Genomic DNA, 23,665 nt, shown 5'->3' on the forward strand with positions numbered 1-23,665 from the left:
TACTACGGTCATCTACGGAAAAATCCATTTCATTTGATTGTTATTTCATTCATATGCTGATGAACAGTGAACTTCGTTTTGAGGAGCACATCCTCAATGTGACGGGTAACTGTTTTTATCAACTCAAATTGTTGTATGGTATTCGTGATTATCTTAGCATTGATTGGCGTGTACACCTTTGTGAATCACTGATATTGTCGCGGTTAAACTATTGTGATGTGGTATATAATGATTGTATTTTTAGCAGGTCTAAGAAGTTGATACAACGTGTACAGAACGCACGCACACGCTTTTGCTTTCGGGTGCCTCCTAGATCCCATATCACCCCGTTTTTGAATGCTGCAAACCTATTAAACATGACTGCTCATCGGCAGCTACACCTCTCTATGTTGCTATTCGGTGTAGTGAGAACCGAGACACCCGAGTATCTCTATCGCAAACTTCGTTGGTCTCAAAACTGTTTTAAATACAAGGTTCGGGCTATCGTTCCTGCTCACCACACAGCAGCTTTCAGAGGTAGTTTCAAGTTCGCGTCATCCAAGTGCTGGAAAGATCTACCCCCTCCTCTTCGAGACACTTCTAGTAGGAATGCTTTTAAGCAAGCGCAAGCTTAAGGCTCTCCTGCTGGAAAATCAAAAGGAATTCTGTTAACTTTTTCCACATTTGTTATATAATATATTGCTTGCTTGATGTAGGTATAGTGTAAATGTATTAATTATTATAATGTATTTTCATACTTATACATACATTATTTGAAATTATTTAAACATACACAACACATACACCCACACACACACACACACACACATCTGTTACAGTTTAACGAGTACATATATATAATTATTTTATTGTTATATTCCAGTAAGTACCTAAGTATGCTTGCATGTGTTGTTCTGTGACCTCACTTAGGGTCTTAACTGAAAATCAGTGCTGGGAACGCATTGCGTTTTCCAGCAAATACTGAGGGTCGTATTCCAGAACTGTCAGGATTTGAGCAGGTTTGAGTATCATTTCAAGCACTGGAAATACGACGCCAATGGCAACGACTTGAGTATGATTTTCCGTGCTCACTGCAATACTCAAGTCCTGACTTGAGTATTGAGTAGAGTTCTGGAATACGACCCTGAGTTGGTGACCCATTTATTACCGCGGCTGACACCACACAAAGTATCTCAATATTTAGTGTTCTTTTTATTATTTGTGTGAATAGTTCCAGTTTTAATTTTATCAAATTTTTGTATATACATTTTTCTTTTGAGTTAGTTTGTGTTTTTGTTTCGTAATTATTTATATATGTTTTGCATTGAATGTTTTGATCGTGTTTTGTTTTAGTTCTGTTTTGCTCCGTTTTCTCTTTTTTTTGTCTTTTGTCTTTTGTCTTTTGTGGTGTCATTGTGGTAAACAAATAAATGTATTTTGTTTATTTCTTTCTTTTTTACATCGGTTAACCTTCTTTAAATATTCCCCCTTCGCCACTGCTTAGAAACAACCTACGAATGTACAACAGGAGAGTTAAGAAATGTGATTTATCATCATCAACCCCTATACGTCCCACAATATGGGACGGACCTGCTCTACGGAGGGGGATAAGGCCGCATACTCCACCACATTGTCCCAGTGCGGGTTAAAGACTCAACACGTCTTCAAAAAGTTATGTCATTCTGCTCTGACGTGCAGGTTTCATCACGACGTATACTTTCACCATTTTTTACAAGTAGTTGCACAGGATTCAAAATGCATTAACCTACATTCATATGCTGGGGGAACAATATATAGCCGATTGAGAGTACGTTTTTCAGAAGGCTAATCTAATATTACGTTGATTTCATACTATCAGTGAAACAATGTATGAGTAGATTCTTTTAAATTACATATCTCGCTTTGTTAGTTACTATATATTTTATCGAATTCTTAGTGTTGCACTATCTACTATCTAACTATTGTTTCTGATCTAAATCACGTATATTTGTTTTTCAAACGAACCCTTTTTTTGCTGAAAATATACGCGATAACACAAATACGCGATTTAGACACGAAAACATAGATTCAACTATTTGCTTTGTTAATACCAGCAGAATCGCCCCTGTACCACTAAAAATGTCTTAATTATGTGTAGTTTAGTTCACTAAATTATCACTTGCTTTAACGGTGAAGAAAAACATCGTTTTGAAACCTACATATCGCAGAAAGGTCACATAGCTCTTCAAACACGTTTGAAGCTCTCAGGCTGCATTACATGGTGAGCTATTAGGCCTCGATCTGAAGTTTATAAATATTTTTGATTCGATCACTATAGAGATACTACACAAGAACAAAAATCTAACTGCGACAACAGAAATCTAACTGTGAAAAAAGAAAAACAAGCTCTAGAATACAATTAGAGCAGTGTTAAACGGACTTTGAAATGCTTTCCCATCCGATACCTACATACCTATATAAGCATCATACCAAAATTTTAATTTTTGAAAGGTATGAGTCAAGTGAGGACATACAAAATTATTTGTAATTGTTATTAACGGTTGAATGGTGCTCGTCATTCCTTTCAACATTTAATTAGAAAATATACTTGGTTTCCTACTAATCCGAAGTGGGCTCTTGAAATATAGACGCGCCCACGACACAAGTTCAACTTATAATAATAATACCACACACTCATAGCCACTCACAGGGGAAATCGGAGTGTCACAGACACACACAGACAACCACAAATTACACTCAAACTCAAGACAGAAATAAATGTAGCTATACAAATATTTCTCTCGGATCTCTGCAGACAAGCATGGTAACTATTCTGCCACGGAGGCAGTTTAATGAGTATTTAATGTGTCTGGACCAGACTATATGATTCGAGTTAAATTTTGATGGTTGACAAAGCACCCATTCAGAGATTAAACAAAATCCATTAAGCAGTTTAACTACATGGTAAACCAAAGACAAACTTTCTTACGTACATCCATACCCACTCGAAAATTATTACTCTCTTTCTGGTTGAGACGGTTAAAAAAGGAGTTTTACTTTGATCGAATTATTGAGGCTCGGGATACTTTGACTTTAGAAATCCAGCTATTGTCACGAGGTGCAGACCGACGCTTTCAAATAAAATAAGAAATACGAATTCGCGTTGACCTTTTCCAAGTAACGTAGATCCCTTCCCTTCTCGGCCTAAATGGTGCCATATAGGAAATAACGAAATCTTTTTCGAAGCAAGGGATTAATCTTTTTTCACCACTCACTACACACTATATATGTATATGCGATTATAACCATTTAAGAATATACTGCGATCAGAGACAGTGACTGCTTTAGATCCATTTTGTTGAGAATGATTTAGATGCACACCATAAAGAGTCGTCAATAATGTGAACAGACTTTTTTAATATGAAAATCGTTTTAAATACTTACTACTTACTTGACAAGTCTTGGCTTACTTCGTAGCAATAGAGCTCCTTGTGAAAGAGTTCGTCCATATAAGTACTGCCACTTTGCCTATTTCTGCAGCCAAGAGGCAATGTGAGCGTTACTGCGATCCGTGTTTAAGTTAAAGGTAATTCGAAATCTTTTGTTTTACTGTTTAAAGTCTTCGAAAACGTATGTTTTAGTTAAGGACTTCCTGACACAAGTATTCAATTACTTAATAGGATGGTCTCAATCACTGTTTTGTTATGCCGATTGTACTTCAATAAACACATTTGTACTTCAATTAACCATTCAGAGCTTTAAATCGCGAACATCTGAGAAGAATCCTATGTGCCAGTTCTTTCAGCGGCATCCTTAACCTTCAACATCGGAGAGCTGTAATGCTATGCCGCCAAACAACAATGCTTGGCAGCAGTACTTCCTTGAACGAACTCTTTCACATGAACCCCTACTGCTTCAAAATAGTTAGATAAATAAGATAAAGATAAATTTATTTCTGTGTAAAATATTAACCTAAATACATACATAAATCTTATTAAATAACCTATTATTTACATATATGCGCCAAATTGTCGCAAACATTGAAATTATTTTATGTTTACATTACTTTAATTAAGGTTAGTAGTGCAAATTAATCTAGGTGATACCTAAACTAAGTAAAATTGTTTACTTGTGTCTTAGGTATCTAAATTGGTGAATTGGTGAGTTGAAGTCTCGTGGTGTTTTTAGGTTAGTCCATAAAGAGATCTTATACCCACCAACTACAATTATCTATCAAAAAATATTATTGTGACTATTTAATTAGATATTATTGTCGAGATTTCAAGAGATTTTATTGGTAGGGATAAGTGGAAATGAAATTCCACTTATCCATTTCCAATTATCTATCATATATACAATTCTTAAAAAGAAGCGTTCGGATATTTTGGTATATATTTTTAAAGTACCATTTTTGCTTTGTAACGTGTGTTCTATATCTACAATAACAAAATCGAAATATGAACAAAAAATATTTTATAAAATGTATTAAATATGACTGAAGCATCACAATTTACCTTATAAAATGATCTGATAAATCCCTTTCAGGCTTGCGCAACCTAAGTATACAAAGGCACCTGTATTATCCGTTTAAACTAACTTTACAAATTAATCCTCACCTGTTAGGTATTAGGGGAATTTCTTAGATTAAACGCCATGATAATTGTAACTTAGTTATCTATTGTATATAAAATGTATCTACGTTCAACAAAGATAAATATGTATATAATGGGAAATAAACATAATATACTCCCGGTCACATAATTCGAGCCACCTCGCGTTTTTGCCTTAAAGGGCTAGAATATAAAAATAGTGTTATCATCGAAGAAAACGGTTTCCTCTGGTTTTGCAAGTCCAAATTTACAACAAGGGCTTATGGAAAAGACTTTCAATATACTAGTTTCAAAATTGCCTAGGATAGTTCTTAATCAATCGAACATTGTTTAAGCTTAGGGCATTTAATACTGATGCGAGGTGGCTCGAATTATGTGTCCGGGAGTGTATGATCTCACACAGATCACACGAACAGGTTTTTATTCTTGTAACATAACATATCAAATGGAATTATAATGAAGATATAAAGACGCCTACACATTTGCTCGATTGTTGACGATCGTCAATATTAGCGACCAATATATGTAAAGGTTGAAGCCGTAGTAACATATTGGTTTGACATACTGCTTCTCAAGCACAAGCCAACGGTTCGAACCCGAGCTCGCACCTAAATTTAAATTCGCCAGGAACTTTTCGGCTAAGGAAAGCAGCGTGATGAAAGCTGCACGTCAAAGAAGGTACACAAACCTCGGAAAACGTGCGAATGACCTAAAAACTCGCCTTAGAGGAGACTCATACCCAGCAGTGGGACGTATGTATATTGAGTTGATGATGAATATAAAGGTTACAATCGAACAAATTTCTAGGCACCTACGTCTAATTTAAATGTCGCTCCACAGAAAGTACATTGTAGCCACGTGTGTCGCTTACACATTTACGCCATTTTTTTTTTTAACAAAGGAATCGAGCAAATCTGTAGACACCTTAATGTATGTAATTTAACAAATGATTTTAACTAGGCGCAATATCTTACTATATTGGGATCTCAGACGAGAGAAGCAACTCTGATATTACGGTCCAAAACAATAGCCCACAATATTTAATAGCGGTAAATGTGAGATCATAAACAAATTGTGATTGCAACATTATCGGCAGAGAATAAATTACAGAAGAGCCTTTCTAACTTCCATTTTTCTCACATAATACACCTTATATCACGCCTCCACGGAACAGTAACCCCTAAATATTCAATACCGAGTAGTGTAAGGGGGCTCCAAACAAGTTGTGCAATTAATAACAACGGACCACTTTTGTGTAGCCCGCTCCCTGGAGAACCTTATTTATTAATTACAGCATTTCCAAAGCTTTGCTTGCCTCTCTTTATTGCTCAACCATTTCTGTTAGCGCGACAATTTCAAAATGCTTTAGTTAAGTAAATCATGAAACAATCTATTGTAATTATTTAAGTGGACTTTTTAATTTTTGTGGATAATTTTTACAGTCTGTACGTCAAACGTATTTATTATAAAGAAAATTACAATATCCGCGTTCCGGGTTTGAAAAGTAAGGATGCTGGTGAAATTACTGGTACATGGGACTTGTCGATTTATGTGTCTCGGTGACAGGTCCTACGGTAGTGACCCTCAGATTTTTGCGATTTAAAGCCCAGAGTGGCACTGCAACTGTACAGATGTGTCGTTTATCACTAGGCACACGATTTAACCCGTCAATTTGTATCATTAAAAAAAGGAAAATTAACTTAATTACCAATGATTTTTATAGACAATGATATTCGACGAGTTCGGTGGCTCAACGGTTTGTACTATGCGGATTGATGAGAAGGTCCTGAGTTCGATTTCCGGTAGGACCAATTTAGGAAATGAACTTTTCAAAGTTATTGTTTTTAGTAGTGCCCTCAAATAAATTCTGTTGCTGTGGTGCTCATGAGACCAGGTAATAGGTGTAATTATTTTGCACATTATTATAATATTATTATTATAGCTGCTTTATTGACAATTATTTCACTAAATATAGATTGGAACGATATTGTGTTTTCCCAGAAAAATTGATTAATTTTGTTCAAGCACCTTTTACAAAGCCTTGTGTATATAGGTAATAATTATTAAACAACAATCTCAGTACAGAGTACTAAAAAAAACGACCTCAAAAGTACGTGGAATTACGTCTATTTGCTAAGTTTTATTGAAATATCCCCTAGTTCGCCACTATACAGGACTTGACACTGGAGATAATAAAAATCGGTTCTCACTATTCAAAGTATATCGAGAGAGAAACGCCTTGGATTGGAGAACAGCCACCCTTCAAGGTGGATGAATTTCTTCAAAATGAAATGGGACCACTATGGAAGTACCCCCTTTCCAACAAAAAAGAGTCATGAAAATCGGTTCACAAGTACCGGAGCTATCACGTAACATACATACAAAAAAAAAGAACATACAGTCGAATTGAGAACCTCCTCCTTTTTTGAAGTCGGTTTGAAAATCATAATTATGACAACCTTTTTACTATACCGTACATATACTCCTTACAATCTCTTTAATATCGCACACAAGAACACAATAAAGATAAAATGTGGTGTACAGTACGCGGCCTCCGAATAAAGTTCACTGTAATAAAGGTGCTTTTTAGAATTGAAATCTCGCCAGCCTATTTCCACCAAAAATTGCCATTATTAACTATCGCGAGCTCGCGATTGATCGCGTTATGGCTGTGAATTGTAAAGATTAAGGGTCGTATTCTAGAACTCTACTCAATGCTCAAGTCAGGATTGCACTGGAAACACAGGCACTGGAAATACGACCCTAATGGCAGGGACTTGAGTGTGATTTCGAGTGCTTTAAACCATACTCAAATCTTGACTTGAGCATTGAGTAGAGTTCTGGAATACGACCCTCAGTAGGTTTCATTTTGTCTAGCTAAACAGGCGGTTGAAGTAACATGGCTCAAATAGTACAGGACCCACAATCGCGCCATAGATATTAATGGTTATCGCGAGCTCACGCGAGAAATTGTGTTTCCGTTGCTGTGTTAATAAATACTGTAAATAGACAGCAATACGATTCAATATTACATGAACAAATATTTTTATTCGCGCCTCGCACATCCTCGTCAATCCGTTAAATTTTAGTAGCTATTTTGCAATTAGATCTTGCTCAATAAATTATTATTATTATTATTAATCTAGATCATTTTTACCGAGGATGAAGAGAGAACACCCAGACCAGAACCAATTTAGGGAAGTTCATTTCCCAAATTGGTCCTACTGGGAATCAAACCCGGGACCTCCGCATCCACCGCCCACAATGTAAGCCGTTAGGCCACCGAGGTCCACCATAATCATTATCATCCATAGCCTGATTTCACCCACTGCTGGGTATAGGCCTCCCGAAGTTTGTGCCATCCACCATTGTGCCGTGCTAGCCGCATCCATTGACGCCGCGCGACGCGTACTATAATATACCTATAATTACAAAATACATCTAACAATTCTAATTCTTATAGTATTGTTTTCTAAACTCACGCTTGGAATTTTTGCGGAAATGGTCAATTGCATTGCTGACTTATTTCAATTACTCCTACACCAGTTTGCAACTGCAATTAAAAAGTTTACCTTAACGTCCTACGTATAAGGTTAATATTCACCGTGATACCCTATATTTAAATTTATAGATGTTTTTCTTGAAATGATGTCGGTACCTAATAATATACGAGTATATATCGTAACAATACTGTCCTCAATCCATCAATCATAAATGTACTAAAACAATTTTAACATAAAATTACAATTTTAAATTGTATATGTTAATGTAAAAATAAAATCATAAATTTTAATGTAAGATTACAATTTTAAATCTATGTTGTGAATTTTAATGTAAGACTGTAGCGCTACAACAAGGTAAGAAGTACGTCGTTTGTCATTATTGCAACTTTTACAGGGTTACAAAAGGTCGCCTACGGCTAAGCAGCTACGAAGAGAGCTACAAAACCTGTCCCATAAGTGATATGACGGAAATGGGTATGGTACGAACCATTTAGGTATTTTAGCAAGTGCTACAAGTGAATGCTCACCCGGAATTAAGGTAGGCAGTACGGTTGAGGATCTAAGCTCATTCTTATTCATTACAAAATACTATAGTTACAGTATAGTATAGTACTGACAACGCGTTCTATATCGATCTCAACGCCATCTAGCGACAACGTGAGGAAAGTAAAGTAATAAATCATAGGTTCCCAAAGATTCTGACTCACCGCCAACTTAGGCCAGATAAAAAAACTTGAACGCCCACCACCACAAAAAATAAATGAAAACACGTATTTTTTACATTAACTTAACACAAAAAAATCACAAGGAAAAAAATTATATATATGTAGTTTTTTTTTAGATTTTTTTTCAAATGCGGTAGCACCTCCTGGATAGTATCAATGCCCCCCATTGCTTCCGAGGCCCCTGCTACTCTACCCCCCTACCTACCCCTACGGCCTACCCCTAGGTCTCTTTAGCGTCCACCGTGGGGCGGTAGGGACCACTTTGAGAAACTACATATAAAACATATTAAAGTGAAACTTAGCGACTTAAAAAGTCTATATGAATTATATCCCCACATTTCCATAAAATAGAAAGAATAAAAAAGGCTATCCTCTTAAGGTGTTATTTCTTTAGGCAATATGTAATATGAAATGAAATCAAGGATGACGTACAGACGACAGCACACCAAGCTACACATTGATGGATTTTGTTTCGTTGCACTGGAGGAAATTTAGCTCGATCTGCTGTGGACGTACATTCATAGTACTCTTAGACAATGTGTTGATTTGCATTCTCGCCATATTTATAGAGGTCATTCTATATTCGAAACTGAACTCAAAATCACTAAAAAAAACCGAAAACAAAATTTCGTAAATTCCTTTTTTTTTATTTAATTGCGGTAAACAAATTTGATCCAAAGGCCATTGATTTTCACGGCAGTTGCAAACATTTTGAACAATGAAATGTTTTACGCTTAAATGCGCAGAAAGAAACGCATCTTAGATCTATTTGGTGATGGGGTGCGGGTAGCGGGAGCGCACGATTGGTAGATCAGTCGACTTTCCTTCCCGTCCTGCGTCTACGTCACGCTGACATCCCACATAATTCTATTCTAGTTTGTCACGAAATGCCACGTGGTTTGGTATGTAAACAAGAGTGTGAAAAAGAACCGCTACCAGGTTCAGCAGACCCTGCATGGTAATCCATCAAGTACAAGTGCGTGTTTATTCTCTATGATGTGAAACGTTTGGTTTACTAGTGTCGAAGTGTCTGCTTTCAAAGTTGTGGAGTCTAATGTTGAAACGAAACTCACGTGCGAATCTCTGCTGAAGCTAGGTACTTCTAGCAATACTTTCTTGCAACCTAAAGTTGGTAAGTACCAAATCTAAGTTATAAAAAACTTTTCTCAGTCAACTTTCCTAATTAATGTAAATAAATGGTAAATTATAACAATACAAGTACATATTCATATTTAAAAAAATGGTAAATAAGCTATCGAGAAAGATTACGTATCGCTTGGTGAAGCGCGTGGCGGAGTCACTGCACTTGCGTGGTGCATACAACTTCGAGACAATTTTGCAAAACTTTACTAGATACAGATTAGGCAGAATATTGAACAGAATATTTTTTTTTTTTTTTAGATGATTTAGCATTATTCCTATTATTAATTTCTTAAATATGACTAGAATATAAATCAACACAGTGTGATAATAATAATTATTAATCAATATATCCCATTTGCGCCCGCCGTGCCCAATCGAGGTCACTACATTGAGTACCCGTATTTTTTTAAATTACTATTAATACTCATTACAAAAGTATATGTAAAGTAAAATAGTGGATTTTGATTTTAATACATGAAAAAATTGTTTAGAATTAAATAAAAGTGGTTTTACTGTTCCTTTTGCGGGGTTATTATATTAAGTATTGTATAACATGATAGTATTTTCGCACGAATTTCAAAATAAAATGCAATTTCGAGTTACTTCGAAAGATCTTAAAAACAGTTAAGGCCATCCTGTCTTTTTTTTTAAGAATTAGTAATGAAAGAAATGACATGAAAAGAAATTTAACCATTTAATAGCCGTATTTTATCGAGTCAATTCAATTTCACTTAAAAAAATATTGACTTTTTGATTTTCTTTTTGACAGAAATGTTAACATTAATAACATGATAGGAAATCAAATATTATCCATACAGTTGATACTGGCTCAACTGATGATTTTGGTTCATTTTCCGACGAAAGTGAAAATTGTAACTACTATTTTTTTGTTTTCATTCAGAAGTTTACTATTTAACTACAGGTTGCCCTTGTGAACTCTGTCAATGTAACTACACCACAACAACAACTACTGGTTGTCATTGTGATCATTTAAAATACTTACTTATTATTTATATTAAACTCTATATTCAAATAAAATTTTAATTGTTCTATCTAGAACTGAAAACTAGTGACCCGAAAAATAATCGAAACGATCACAGACTCATAAAAAATCGAATCGGTTTCTCGTGAGAATCATCTAATGTGGTTACCGATATATTTAGTGTACATCCCTATTTACATTGCGATGACAAGTGTCAAAATGTGGACGATTATAATTATAATTACAAATTCGCAGTTTCTTTTTTGAATAAATAGTATAATAAGACGGTGTTCCTTTAAATTAAGATACTATATTACTTATAATAAATTAATCCTTGTGATGACCCTTTAGTAGCAGTAGATCTCCTTGTAAAAGAGTTCGTCCAGGGAAGTACCACCACAATCAGTAATTAAAATGAGGGTACTGATGGAATCACAGGCACATGGGACTTCAGGCGCAGTGACAGTACCCCTCAGATCTTTGCTATATAAGAATGAATCTCTGATCTCTGAATGGCACTGCAACTATTATGGACAGGCATGTCGCTTACCACCAGGCCTACGGCTTGTTCGTCCCATCATTTGGTGTCATAAAAATAAAGAACGCACAAGGAAAATGCAGGTTATTGTTTTTTTCATTTCGGTTCGATTCCCAGATTTGGCAAGCAACTCTGTCTTTGAAAGCCGTATTGCTTACTTTTAAAAATAAAATAATGTCTCCATAAATATCCTATCTACAAAATTTTAAGTACTTTCCCTCCATACTAATGTACATTGGAACTACTCGTTTCATTTTAACTAAAGATATTAATCTCAATACTGGTACCGGAAGTAGCGTCTCGTCGCCCCATGGTTGATTGCCATCGAGCAACAGCCCTCATCACACAGCTACGTCAGCAGAAAGATATCTGTTACAATATGGGTTTTAATCGTATTATTGATTCCTGATATTCCGCAACATGAGTTTCGCTTTTTGTCAGTAACGTATACCTTAACGAACTTATTATTACTCTGTTACCCAACCCTACCAGCGAAAGGGATAAAATTTACGATAATTACAAATAATCTTCATGGATTGACATGGCGAGCATGTCATGGATAAACCTACACATTCAATGAAGTTTGACAAACCCCAGGTCCTTGCAAAAGAAGTCCGTTATCTACCCAGGATGCTGCGAGAGGCCATTGAAATTAAAAAACATCCTAATTTCAACAGGGAAGATGGTTTCTCCGTACCACCAGTTTGGGATCCAGTATTTCCTCTAATAAAAAATCCCAAACAGACATAAGACTGCAGTACTAATTAATATGTTTTAGTTTATTCTAATTTCTATTAATAATTAATAATAAATAAAACTTAATAATAATTCATTCAATAAAATAATTTGTAAAACTTAATGTAGCGTAAATTGGAATGTTTTCTTTGTAAAATTAAAAATAAGGTATTTAATTAATAACTATTGTAACTATAGTGAAAAATAGGGTGGTTTGCATTAATATTAGACATAACTGGTTGAAGACTGTACCACCTCAGTCAACCGTGACCATGGGACCTGTAAAGGGCCCGAAACGTCGGTTTGTTTGAAAAAACAAATATACGCGATTTAAATCCGGAAAAATAGTTTCATTTCCTATCTTCATGGATTGTTTACCTCCATTCATTAAAATATACTATTAGGGCGTTTACAAACTAGACGCTTTTAGACACTGCAGGATGGCCGTGAGTCTGCAACGCTTCATTAATTTTTAGTGACTGGAAAAACGGCGCGCACGTATCACGACAGTGGCCTTGCAACTGAAAATTACTAGTAGTAGCAGCGTCACCGCCACTACGGCGCTTCTATAAGCATCCAATATGAAGGTGCTCTAAAAGCCTAGCATTGATTCCATATACAGAAAGAGTTAAATTTTGGAAAACAACGAGCCTCCTATCACATTTTGAAAACAACATGAATATTTGACCTCTTATTATGATCTTAATAGTACCTTTTTTTCTATCAAATAGGTTTGATTCCACGAGCATATCCACTCCGCTGTAGTTTTAAAATACACAAAGCTAAAAAACCTAGTCTATGGTATTATACGTGGTTCCTGTACAGACACAAAATGTAATACGGAGGTGATCGTGATAGATAACATATATCTTATAGTATATTGATGTTATACATACAAATTAAGAGCAAGAAGACGAAGGCCCTTATAATTACCTGTCATCATAAACGAAGCCAGCGTCCAGAGTGTTGTAGTAGAGGAAAAAAGCCAGCAGGGCGCTCAACGCAGTCACCCACCGGTCCATGGCGGCCTGGCCTTACATCGGCGCTGGCCCTGCTTTGCTTCTGCAACAATAGCATGCATTACAATACTGTAGCTTTCCGCTAGAGTCATAAAAATAATCGAACGTTCGTTATTTCATATTTATTCAAGGAGTTTCAAAATGGCCACCGTAAAGACTACGATTTCCCGCGAAATTATGTCTGAAAATTAAATAATTGAAGAAAAATTAAAATCTAAATCTGGCAATATGGCCAAATAGAGCCTTAACAGTCCCGAAGGAAGAAAAATTTTACTACTACATATATAAATTCTAACGCTTCACTTGTACAACTACCATGAATTTACAATATGGAAGTGAAATTGTAGTGGTCACAAGAAAATATAAAATTTGCCACAAAAGTCTTCGCGATTATTACGCATTGGAAATGATTTTTTTTTTGGACTCTGTTTTTTTTTAAAAAAAAACAAACCAACGCTTCGGGCTCTTTATAGGTCGTGCTCACGGTTGACTGAGACGATAAAGTCATCATATTATCACACAAATATTCGTAGTTAAATTGAACTCATGGTTAAAACATTGATCATTAGATCTATAATTTCCGAAAGGTTTAACGATAAAGAACCGTGAGCTTTTTGACCGATAGATAGTTGATATTACAAGTATGTCTTCCACTCATAAGTAATCTGCTGTGAACTATTTTAAATATAAGCAACATGTCGATACCACATGCGGTCTAAACACAGCTGCGAGATACCGGTAGATATTCCCACAACGTAATAGCACGACGCGTTGATTTCATTTCGCAGCTGTGTTCCATAGAGCCGCAAGACGTGCCGGTTGATATCGTACTGGCATCATCGGGCAGTATTCCGGCCGCGCCGGTAATTGACACCTGTGTGGGAGAGCTTCATACAACCCATCACCAAATATTTTAATGAATTCAGTAAATAATGAATCCGTAATACGTGAAATGCCTACAATACATACTACAGTCATACTTTTCATATGTGTACAAGCTTAGAATTAAAAAATATTATACGAAACTTTTGAATACACAATAAAATATAATTATAATGAAAAGTACCTTATAAATATTCTATTCCCATAAATTTCACTTACATATTACATGCATCACTAATGTTAAAAGTTCGTGACAATCTCCAAATGGTAGCAAATCAACTACACCATTTATAAATTTAACATTTAACTTCTAACACGACTGATCAATAGAAAGCTATTTCCTTGATTTTTATCGATTATACCATTTGTATGGTGTAATTACTAAATTAAAAGCGGTGACTACACAAAACACAAATCAGGTTCCTATAAAGCTAGGCAACAATAAGCGTGAATTTACATTTGGAACATTTTTCATGTCGTCGTGTCGCCACATTAAACAGATTTACGTTCCGTTCCAACTTCATTACTTTAAAGCCTTTTTCAATTTTTAGATGCAGAGCTCGGACAATGGAAAATCGTCTAGTATGAAGAGGATCCAGTTTTCTTGAGATTAAGCGATGGTTTGCATTAAGAGATTACGAGTAGTAATAAATCATTCGTCATATTCTTATAAGGTTTAAATGTGATTAAACGAAAATTAGTTTATCGAACCAGTGTAACTGGATTTTGCTAATATGTTATTAAAATTTAATATATAGGTATTGTATTTATCACGTTGGTCGTTTTAATGTGACCTCAGACATACTGTGACAGAATAGTCACATAAAACCAAGATCATGCTTGACTTATTTCAATCCGGAATGTGTGTTGAATTCGGGATTACAAATTTATCTAACAAAATACTACCTTCTTAGACAATTATCGCATCATACTAGCGTAGAAGGTACGTGTAACAACACACCTTTAATGTGTTTTGTGAAATCCTTAAATATACACGTACTAAAGTATATTTGTGATGTGATAACAAACAACTTTAGCAAAACGAAACTTATGACTCGAGAAAAATATTCAGGTTCGAATACGAATATCCAATCAACTTTATACTAAAAAACTTGTATAATATCATTAATTAATAACTGGAGCATTGACTTTTTAATTACACCTCGTATCCCTTGCAAATGCTAAAAGCGTGATGTTGTATTAGAATGTTCTCTGCAAAAAACAAATAAGATCCAATCCACACTCGCACCTCTCACCAGTTCATTAATCTCTAAATATATGCAGAAATTTAAAAAAGATTACCGAGAACGATGTGCGGAACATTTCATTGAAAGTGGTTACCCGCGTCCAGTCTGTCGTATTCCTGTCTTGACGATCGTGCAAATAAAACTTTATCGCATTATTTTGTTCCACCTGATTTATCGTCCGGATGCAACGATAGCCGGTTCCGATCTACCTGTAATTAATTTTAAATGTACCCTCTTTTTTCCCTTGTAGATAACAAAAACGATATAGATCTATACTTGTCTTTTCCCCTGAAATAAGTGTACAATATTCTGTACTTTATTAATTAATACTGGTAGGTGTCAGATTCTCCTGAGAATAAAGACGTTTTTAGGCCGTGGTCGATCACACGGTAACGGTACGGGTAACGGGTAATTCTTAATCTGCTGTGAAATCTCAACATACTTTTCATATGTTTATTTCAATACAGATATATATAATACTAATTGACGGTACGAACAAGTCGTAGGCCTGGTGATAAGCGACACGCCTGTCCATAACAGTTGCAATCACCCTGAGACATTTGTTAATATGTCCCATGAGCCTGTAATTACACCAGCACCCTTACCCTTCAAAATCGGAACGCAATAATGCTCACAGTACGGCTTGACGACTAAAATAGATAAGGTGGCAGTACTTCCATGGACGAACTCTTTCATAAGAGGCTCTACAGCTACTTATATTTCACAATTACTGTGTTATTTCTGTTCTTAGTTTTAGGCATTTATAATCCAAAATCTATTTAAATTCATAGACAAGTATAAAAAATTATAGTATTACATATTAAATTATAATGTGTATGTACGTATAATTCCTTTTAAAAAACTGACCGAGCCTCATATAGACCGCTTTGAAACGCCCTCTCCTATGTCAAGTGCTTAATTACAGCACTAGAGGTGTTGAACGCACGGATAGCCCCATTTAAATGTTGATGACGTTAATAACATAAATAGGAAAACTAATTTCAATATAAGCATACTAAATATGCGCTTGCAAGAGCAAGTAATTTATAATTTATTAGAAACTAACTGCAAAACTCTTTCAAAAGTAAATATGCATATTCCTGGGTTCTTTTAAAAAGAATACAAAAAATTATAAGATAAGAATTTTTGTGAGTTGAAGACTAAAAACCGCATTAGGAGCCGTCCAATAAATTTATTTATTCAAAGAGTGCATCAAAGTAGTAGCTTTTATAAAGTCAAGTAAGCAAAAGTAAATAAACAAACCTCTTTAAGAGTGTTTAAGAAGTGAAGTAACGAAATAAAAATTCGAACATCCGTTGAATATAAACTTAATTTAAAAAAGTCAAGAAACAAACCTACATAACAGACGTAAGAAATAAGTGAAATTAAATGAATTACCCAAAAAAGGAATCGCCGAGTTCGCGAAGAAGTTAATCCGGGCAAGCGAGTAATAACTCTGTTTCATTTGTTATAGCGAAGTGAACCAATCGCGCAGAGCAAATAAACTGGGGTTTGTGGAGCGAAAATAGACAAAGGATCAGATACAGGTAAATAATCCCGCATGACTTGGGTGGGGAAGCGCTCTGCCACTATTATATCAAAGGCTGGCTCCGTGAAAGCGAATCCGACGAAAACACACATGTTTACGGAGAGTTATACTGAGCGTTAACAATGTATTAAAAATAATACCTCTACAGACTACCTCTACATTTTATGGTAGTTAATGTGATTATCACAAATAGCTTTAGAGGCTATTTCATAGGTTAAAATATAACGAAAATAGGTTCCACAAATAACAATCGTAACGTCATTTCTTTGTTGCTTAAAAAGGCACCAATATTTAAAAATTAGTTGCTATTGTTTTACGCTGTAAGTGTTGTTGTTGTTTGAAATAAGAACAACAAATATCAATACAAATTATACACACGCAGTCTGTAAGTTCCTAGCGCAGTACAGAACAGAAAATTGTTATATTATTTACAAAGAATGAAAACATAGTGTTCGTTTGCTATTAACATTTCCAACCAGCGTAAGTCATCCTATTGAACGTAACAGTATATTTCCTTATTTGCCCCCATTCGCGAGGGCTTCGCATCACGATCGCGCTCCAATATCTTCACACGAGTCTTTCACACAAGATTAACGCTCAATTCTAAAGGTAAATGCCGTTTCAAAAGCCATAAATTTCTCCATCGGCTCGTTACACCCGCGTGTACTCAGAAAATCGGAAATTAGTAAGAGAAACTCCGACGGAAATCTATAAATATACCAGTATATAGTATACAAAGGCTAGGAAACGTGAGCACTCGAAACGTAGCCAGAAGCCATAAAATGGGTATTATACCTAATATTGTAGTCATACTTAAATTCTACTTGATTGGACGTCGGATTAAGGAAGGAGTTTAAAATTGTAATATATTGGAAAATAGTGCTTATAGGTACTTTCAAAAACGACATTTCCGGCAAAATATGATTTCCTGTGTGGGACACACAGTTAAACGCAGTTGAAGTACGTGCCACAAAAAGCCCTCGATTATCATAAATTAAAAGAAAATAGAACGCAAATAAAAGTCCTCGGTACTTATATGAAGCTGACTGCGCATAGCTAATGACTCGCTATATAGTATAATAAAAAAAAAAGAAAAGAAAATAAATATTATAAAGCATCGCATGCAAAACATTTAGGTACTCTGATTGTTTCATCGAGTATAGAATGTGTTACTCTGTAACATATTATACATATAGGAAATGAAACTTTGGTTTTTTTGAAAAAACAAATATACGCGATTTAAATTCGGAAAAATAGTTTCATTTCCTATGTGTAACAATCGCGAAAACCTAAGAACTCGATATATTATACATATATGTATAAGGCGGACATGACGGTAATTTATCCCTGGTGGTATTGAAATCGTATCATTTCCGATCAGTTTCGTAATCCATGAATAGTCTAGTTCTTAAATCTGCCCAATAGTCTACCGACTATATATAGATAGAACTAGTCATATGATACGATGGATAGACCAAAAATTCCAAGCAATCCTTTAAAGCTACGACAGTCCAAGCGCCTTGTAAAAGAGTTTATCCAGGGAAGTACACCTCACCTATTTGCCGCCAAGCGGTCATGTGAGCATTATTGTGTTACGGTTTTGAAGGGTACACGTGCTGGTAAAATTACAGGCACATGGGATTTTTAAATTTGTGTCTCAGGGTGACCTTTGCGTTTTAAAGTTCTGAGCGTCACTGCAACTATTATAGACAGTTGTGTCGCTTACAACCAGGCGCACGAGTTTTTGTCCCGTCCCTTGATATCATAAAAAAATAGTACTTATTTTATAATATCAAGTGACGGGACGAACGTATCGTGCGCCTGGTGGTAAACGACACGGCTATCCATAACAGTTTCAGTGCCACTCACTGCTTAAATCGCAAAGATCTCAGGGGTACTGCCACTGCGCCCGTCACCTTGAGATATAAGTTGACAAGTCCCATGTGCCTGAACCGGAACGCAGTAATGTTCACATTGTTGCTTGGCGGCAGAAGGTAGGTAAGATGGCAGTAATTTACTTGACGAATTCGTTCACAAGGAGCTCTACTGCGACTAAAGTTACAGATTTCTTATCACGTCATGGTATGACTTGTTCATTCAATTTTTTATTCTTTTAATGTGGAAAGAAGTGTCGTTAATACTTATTAAGCAATTAACTACAAAAATCTCAAAACCAAAATAAAAGTGTTCTTTAAATGTACAGGGCTGATCAGAATTTAAATATATTATATTCTAAGAGAAATCTATTCAACGGGGTGGTTTTGTAACGTTCTTAAAACTTAATAATAAAACACTCATGCTTTTCGAGGACCATTATAGAACACTTTATTGAAACTTTATAAGCTGTTGGTTGTCTTTTGTAAGAGGGATGATATGAAAACTAATTTGTAATTCAAGACGAAGATAGCAAATTTCTATCCATCTCAACACTTCGACGTAGTAGAGCGTAATACTCGTATTAAGGCTTAACCGACTACTAAGAAACTTATCTGAAAGCGTCAAACATATAATGTTTTATTTTATTTATTTCTATTTAATGGGTACAATTACGGATATTGGACTAAACATAATATATTGTTATTCTTAAGCAGCCATATGAATCTGACCCAAATAAATCCCGAATTAAAATTTTAGCGTTCCAAAAAATACTGCAAAGTGAGTGAATAAAGTTTTAATACGTAAGAAGGAGACAAGAAGCAGTAGTTATTCTTCTAACTACGCCTTACTGGCTCTACATTTGAATGCCATGAATCTATGTTTCAGATGTGTGCTCAGAGTTAACCTATACTTTATATTTCTGTCTGAATTTCAGCCTAAGTTTCAACTGTTACGGAGCTGCACCGAAGGCACCGATTAGACATTACGTACACTTGATATTATATAATGAAGCCACAATGAATGCTTGTATGACTGAAGGTCATAAAAATAATACGAACTACATGAAACATACAAACAAATTATGAATAATTAGGTAATATTTAATTATTGAGAAACTCAATAATGATCTCCATCCTATTTCGACGTGGAGTAAATATTATGGCCTCAAACTTTTGATTGACATTGGGAGTTTTAGAATGGTATCCAAGATAGATTGGTTTCACTTGCTACAGGTTATTTTAGACGACACCTGCATTAAAATCAGTGGCCATGTGAAAAATCTGGGTATAATTGAACGATTAGGTATACCCAGATGGGCACCCCAATAAGCTGAAACCGGTCGCAAATTGTTTGCGGCTGCAGCATCTATTAAACGGTTACGTAATTTGTTGCCGATTGCCACGAAAATTGCGCTTGCGCAAACTCTTCTTCTTCCAATTCTTGATTATGCTGATGCCTGCTCTTCATGCATCGCCGTCTTTTTCCTGTGAGTTATAATTACTTTCATCCAAAGGTTGTCTTGCAGAAATCGATAAAACTTTAATTGTATTGTATTTGTCTCCATTTTGGTGTACAATAAAGAGTTCTTGTATTGTATTTTTGTATTACAAATATTAATACAAAAAATATTACAATACAAGTCACAATTTAAGCATAAAAAAGTCATCGAATAATTTCTTAGAATCTTTATCCCTTTCTCTAGAAAAGTTGTCATTTTGTCTGCAAAGACTACATCTGTTTGGTCTTATTATAGCAAGGGAGAGATATAAATGTATGTTATTAAAAACGACATTACAATATTCTTTCAGCCGATTTCGGCAAAGGCGACAACTTCAGTTCCAATGTCGGCCGCGTTCGAGGGCTCCCGTGTGGGTATTGTAGCCGATGTGTCTGAAGATTCTCGCGTACTGCGAGCATGTGAGCACAACTTTTTCAATATTATAATTCATTACAGCAGATGGTCAGGCTTTCAGTTCGTTACGCTTAAAATAAAACTCCGAGTGCCATTAATTCTCAAAACCACAGACTTTGATGTTGTCCAGAACCCTCCACTCCGTCCAAAAGCTCTATACTGCACGTCTTCATGCGACGCGTCTGTACATCTTAATATATATAATAAGGCTTAACTAAGGAACGGGAAGGCAGAGAACATTAAATGTATCAATGTACATTTTACATGTATATTTTATGCAGCTTCAATTGAAATAAGGATATATGAAATAAATTTCTAAGGTCTGAACCGACCTCAGAGCAACGCGGCGCATTTCTCTATGCGGCATTGAAAAGCACGCTAGAGGATACCGAGGCAGGAGACGCTGCCACGCTCCGAAATCCTCCGATATGCGCCAGGAACTTTCCGACTACGTGGTCTCCAGTGGAATCAAATCCGAGTGACCGTCGGCATGTCGCGCATGATCCCGCAGTATTCTAGCGGACTCTACGGAACGCTGGCGGACGCTCGCGGTATCGTAAGGGATAGAGATGGGCAGTGTTAAAACCTAAGGGCGCGTTCCCACTATGTCGTGACGACAGATTGTCATGCAGTTTACAGTGTCGTGGCTTGTATATTTAAATAAAGTTGTTCACATATAGCACGACACGATTAACTGTCGTTCACGATTTTTTCGTTACAACGACAAACTGTCGTCACAGTGGGAACAGCTAGAACGACAGTCGTCTGACGATAAAAAAACGTCACGATAAAAACGTGACGACAGATTATCGCAGCTCCTATTGTCGTCACGTTTTATTTATCGCCGTCCGTACGTATTCTGCTCCCTGCCCTCCCCTCTCGTACCCAGCGGCCTCTGCTCGCTTTGCAGTAGCGTCACGATCTAGTGGGAACAGCTAGTCACGACAGTCGTTCAACGATAAAAAATCGTCCACGACAGATAGTCGTGATATTGGAACAGACTAGACACGACACTCGTCCAAGGATAATAAAACGTGAAGACATAATGGGAACGCGCACTAACCAACCCGCTCGGTTTTTACCCGAAGCGACGGATTTTAATCCATTTCTGCCCAAAATCGTGGGCGGAAGCGGCGAATACGGAATTTGGTACTTATAATTCCATACTTATTACAAATTTCGATGTAAAAAATATTTTTTAAATTAAAAAGAGGCAACTCATATAATAGTCACCTTACAATCCTGTGGATTCTCACTAGTAAGGATGCACATTACGATTTGATTTTTATGAAAATCGATTCAAGTGCATGCGAACTAACGATTTTTTGTACCGATTTATGCGATTTTCAAGCGAATCGATTCAATAGAAAGGCATACAAAGGCATGCAAAATATGTAAATAAACCTCGATTTACAAACATTGAGTTGAAAATGGTTTATGCTCTCGATTTCTGGCGTTAATGGGTTTTAACCTGACCTTGACATAGCGCCGGGCTAAAACCCAGACGCTTGCCAATCTCTTTTTATCCCTCATCAGAGTGCGCTGGCGAGCATAATATCCTCTTCAATGGCCTGCTACTGGCACTACGGACAGGCGTGTCGCTTACCATCAGGTACACGACTTGTTCGTCCCGTCATTTGGTATCATAAAAAAGGCAAAATTGTGGCCAACTCTATTTTACGTAAACAAAAAACTTCTGATAAAAATAATTCATATTTATCTTTCTTTCCAATAAAACCAAAATTAAATTATGAAATGGCCACTCCATCTAAGAAACTACATGAAGAGTGTAAGAAACATTATTATAATAATTTTCGCATTATACGAGTATTATTACAAATATTTAAAATTAGTAAAGCTACTGCCTTTACATATAATTTTCTTTACAATATGGTTGAGTTAGATGTTTAGTTTTGTGATTTTAGTTATTTTTTTAATTTAGCTTGTTTTATAACTATTACTGTATTTTTATAGGGGGGCGAGACTTTAACTGCCTCCGTGTCGAAACGGTTGCAAAATTTGTATGGCCTACATCTATTAATCTTCAATTTAGTAATATGACTTTACAGTTATAGTACATTATTGCAGAGGCCGGGAAATAAAGGGTTGCTGGACGTGTATGAGTTACAAGGACGAGCTACAGCAAGGCCAAGACGAGTCACGCAATCCCCGTTCCCGCCGAGGCATGTATAGAATTTTTCTCAAACAATGTGAGGAAATAACGAAAGACTAAATAGAAGAAGATGTATAATAGAAAAAAATATATATTAATTAGTATGAAAAGTTGTATTTGACGTGTTAGGACAATTACCAAAAGAAAATGTTATTATTTTTCCAGGCACATTAATAATAGTAGTCGGCTGAACTTCTGATGATGCGTTTGAATGTGAACTATTACTATATTTTCGTTATCGCACTTCTCACTAGCACTCATTTTCGCGACCAAAATACAAAAAAGACGAAAAAGCAAAAGAATACCAAAACAATTTAAATATTACCGCCATTTTTTTTTTAAGTGAGCGGTACAGGTATGTATTTTTAATTCTCGCAATTATGAATACTGGGCAGTTGGCTGTATGCGTTTCTCTTTTGCCTGTTTACATAGTTCGTTATTAGTAAGTAGATTTAAACATTTAGAGAAGGGACAGTAATGGATTTCCATACATACTTTGTAGGCCTCGGCCGGGAAAAAGTCGCATGGTCCATAAATGGCAAACTTTCCGTAATCGTTTTTTGAAAGTACAACAAACATTTCCGAGCATGTTTGAGAAAGCACTTTTAATGTAAGTTATTTTTTTATTTGTGGTTGTCTATGTGTGTATCCATGGCACCCGCGACACAAGCATTTCCCTAGTATGGGGCTGTGTGTGCGTGTGTGTGTGTGTGTGTGTGTGTGTGTGTGTGTGTGTGTGTGTGTGTGTGTGTGTGTGTGTGTGGGTGTGTGTGTGTGTGTGTGTGTGTGTGTGTGTGTGTGTGTGTGTGTG

General features: G+C 35.9%; 1 protein-coding gene across 1 annotated transcript in view; it reads right to left on the minus strand.

The window, feature by feature from the left end:
- Positions 1-23,665, minus strand: part of LOC113226979 (transmembrane and TPR repeat-containing protein CG4341) — a 167,227-nt gene that overhangs the window by 135,732 nt on the left and 7,830 nt on the right. The window contains exon 2 of the mRNA XM_026459827.1: positions 13,128-13,256. Coding sequence (XP_026315612.1) covers positions 13,128-13,216 — 89 coding nt within the window. The 5' untranslated portion in view covers positions 13,217-13,256. The remainder of the gene's footprint in view (positions 1-13,127; positions 13,257-23,665) is intronic.

The sequence above is a fragment of the Hyposmocoma kahamanoa genome, unplaced genomic scaffold (genome assembly GCF_003589595.1).
Source record: "Hyposmocoma kahamanoa isolate Upper Pololo Valley unplaced genomic scaffold, ASM358959v1 202, whole genome shotgun sequence".
NCBI lineage: Eukaryota > Metazoa > Arthropoda > Insecta > Lepidoptera > Cosmopterigidae > Hyposmocoma > Hyposmocoma kahamanoa.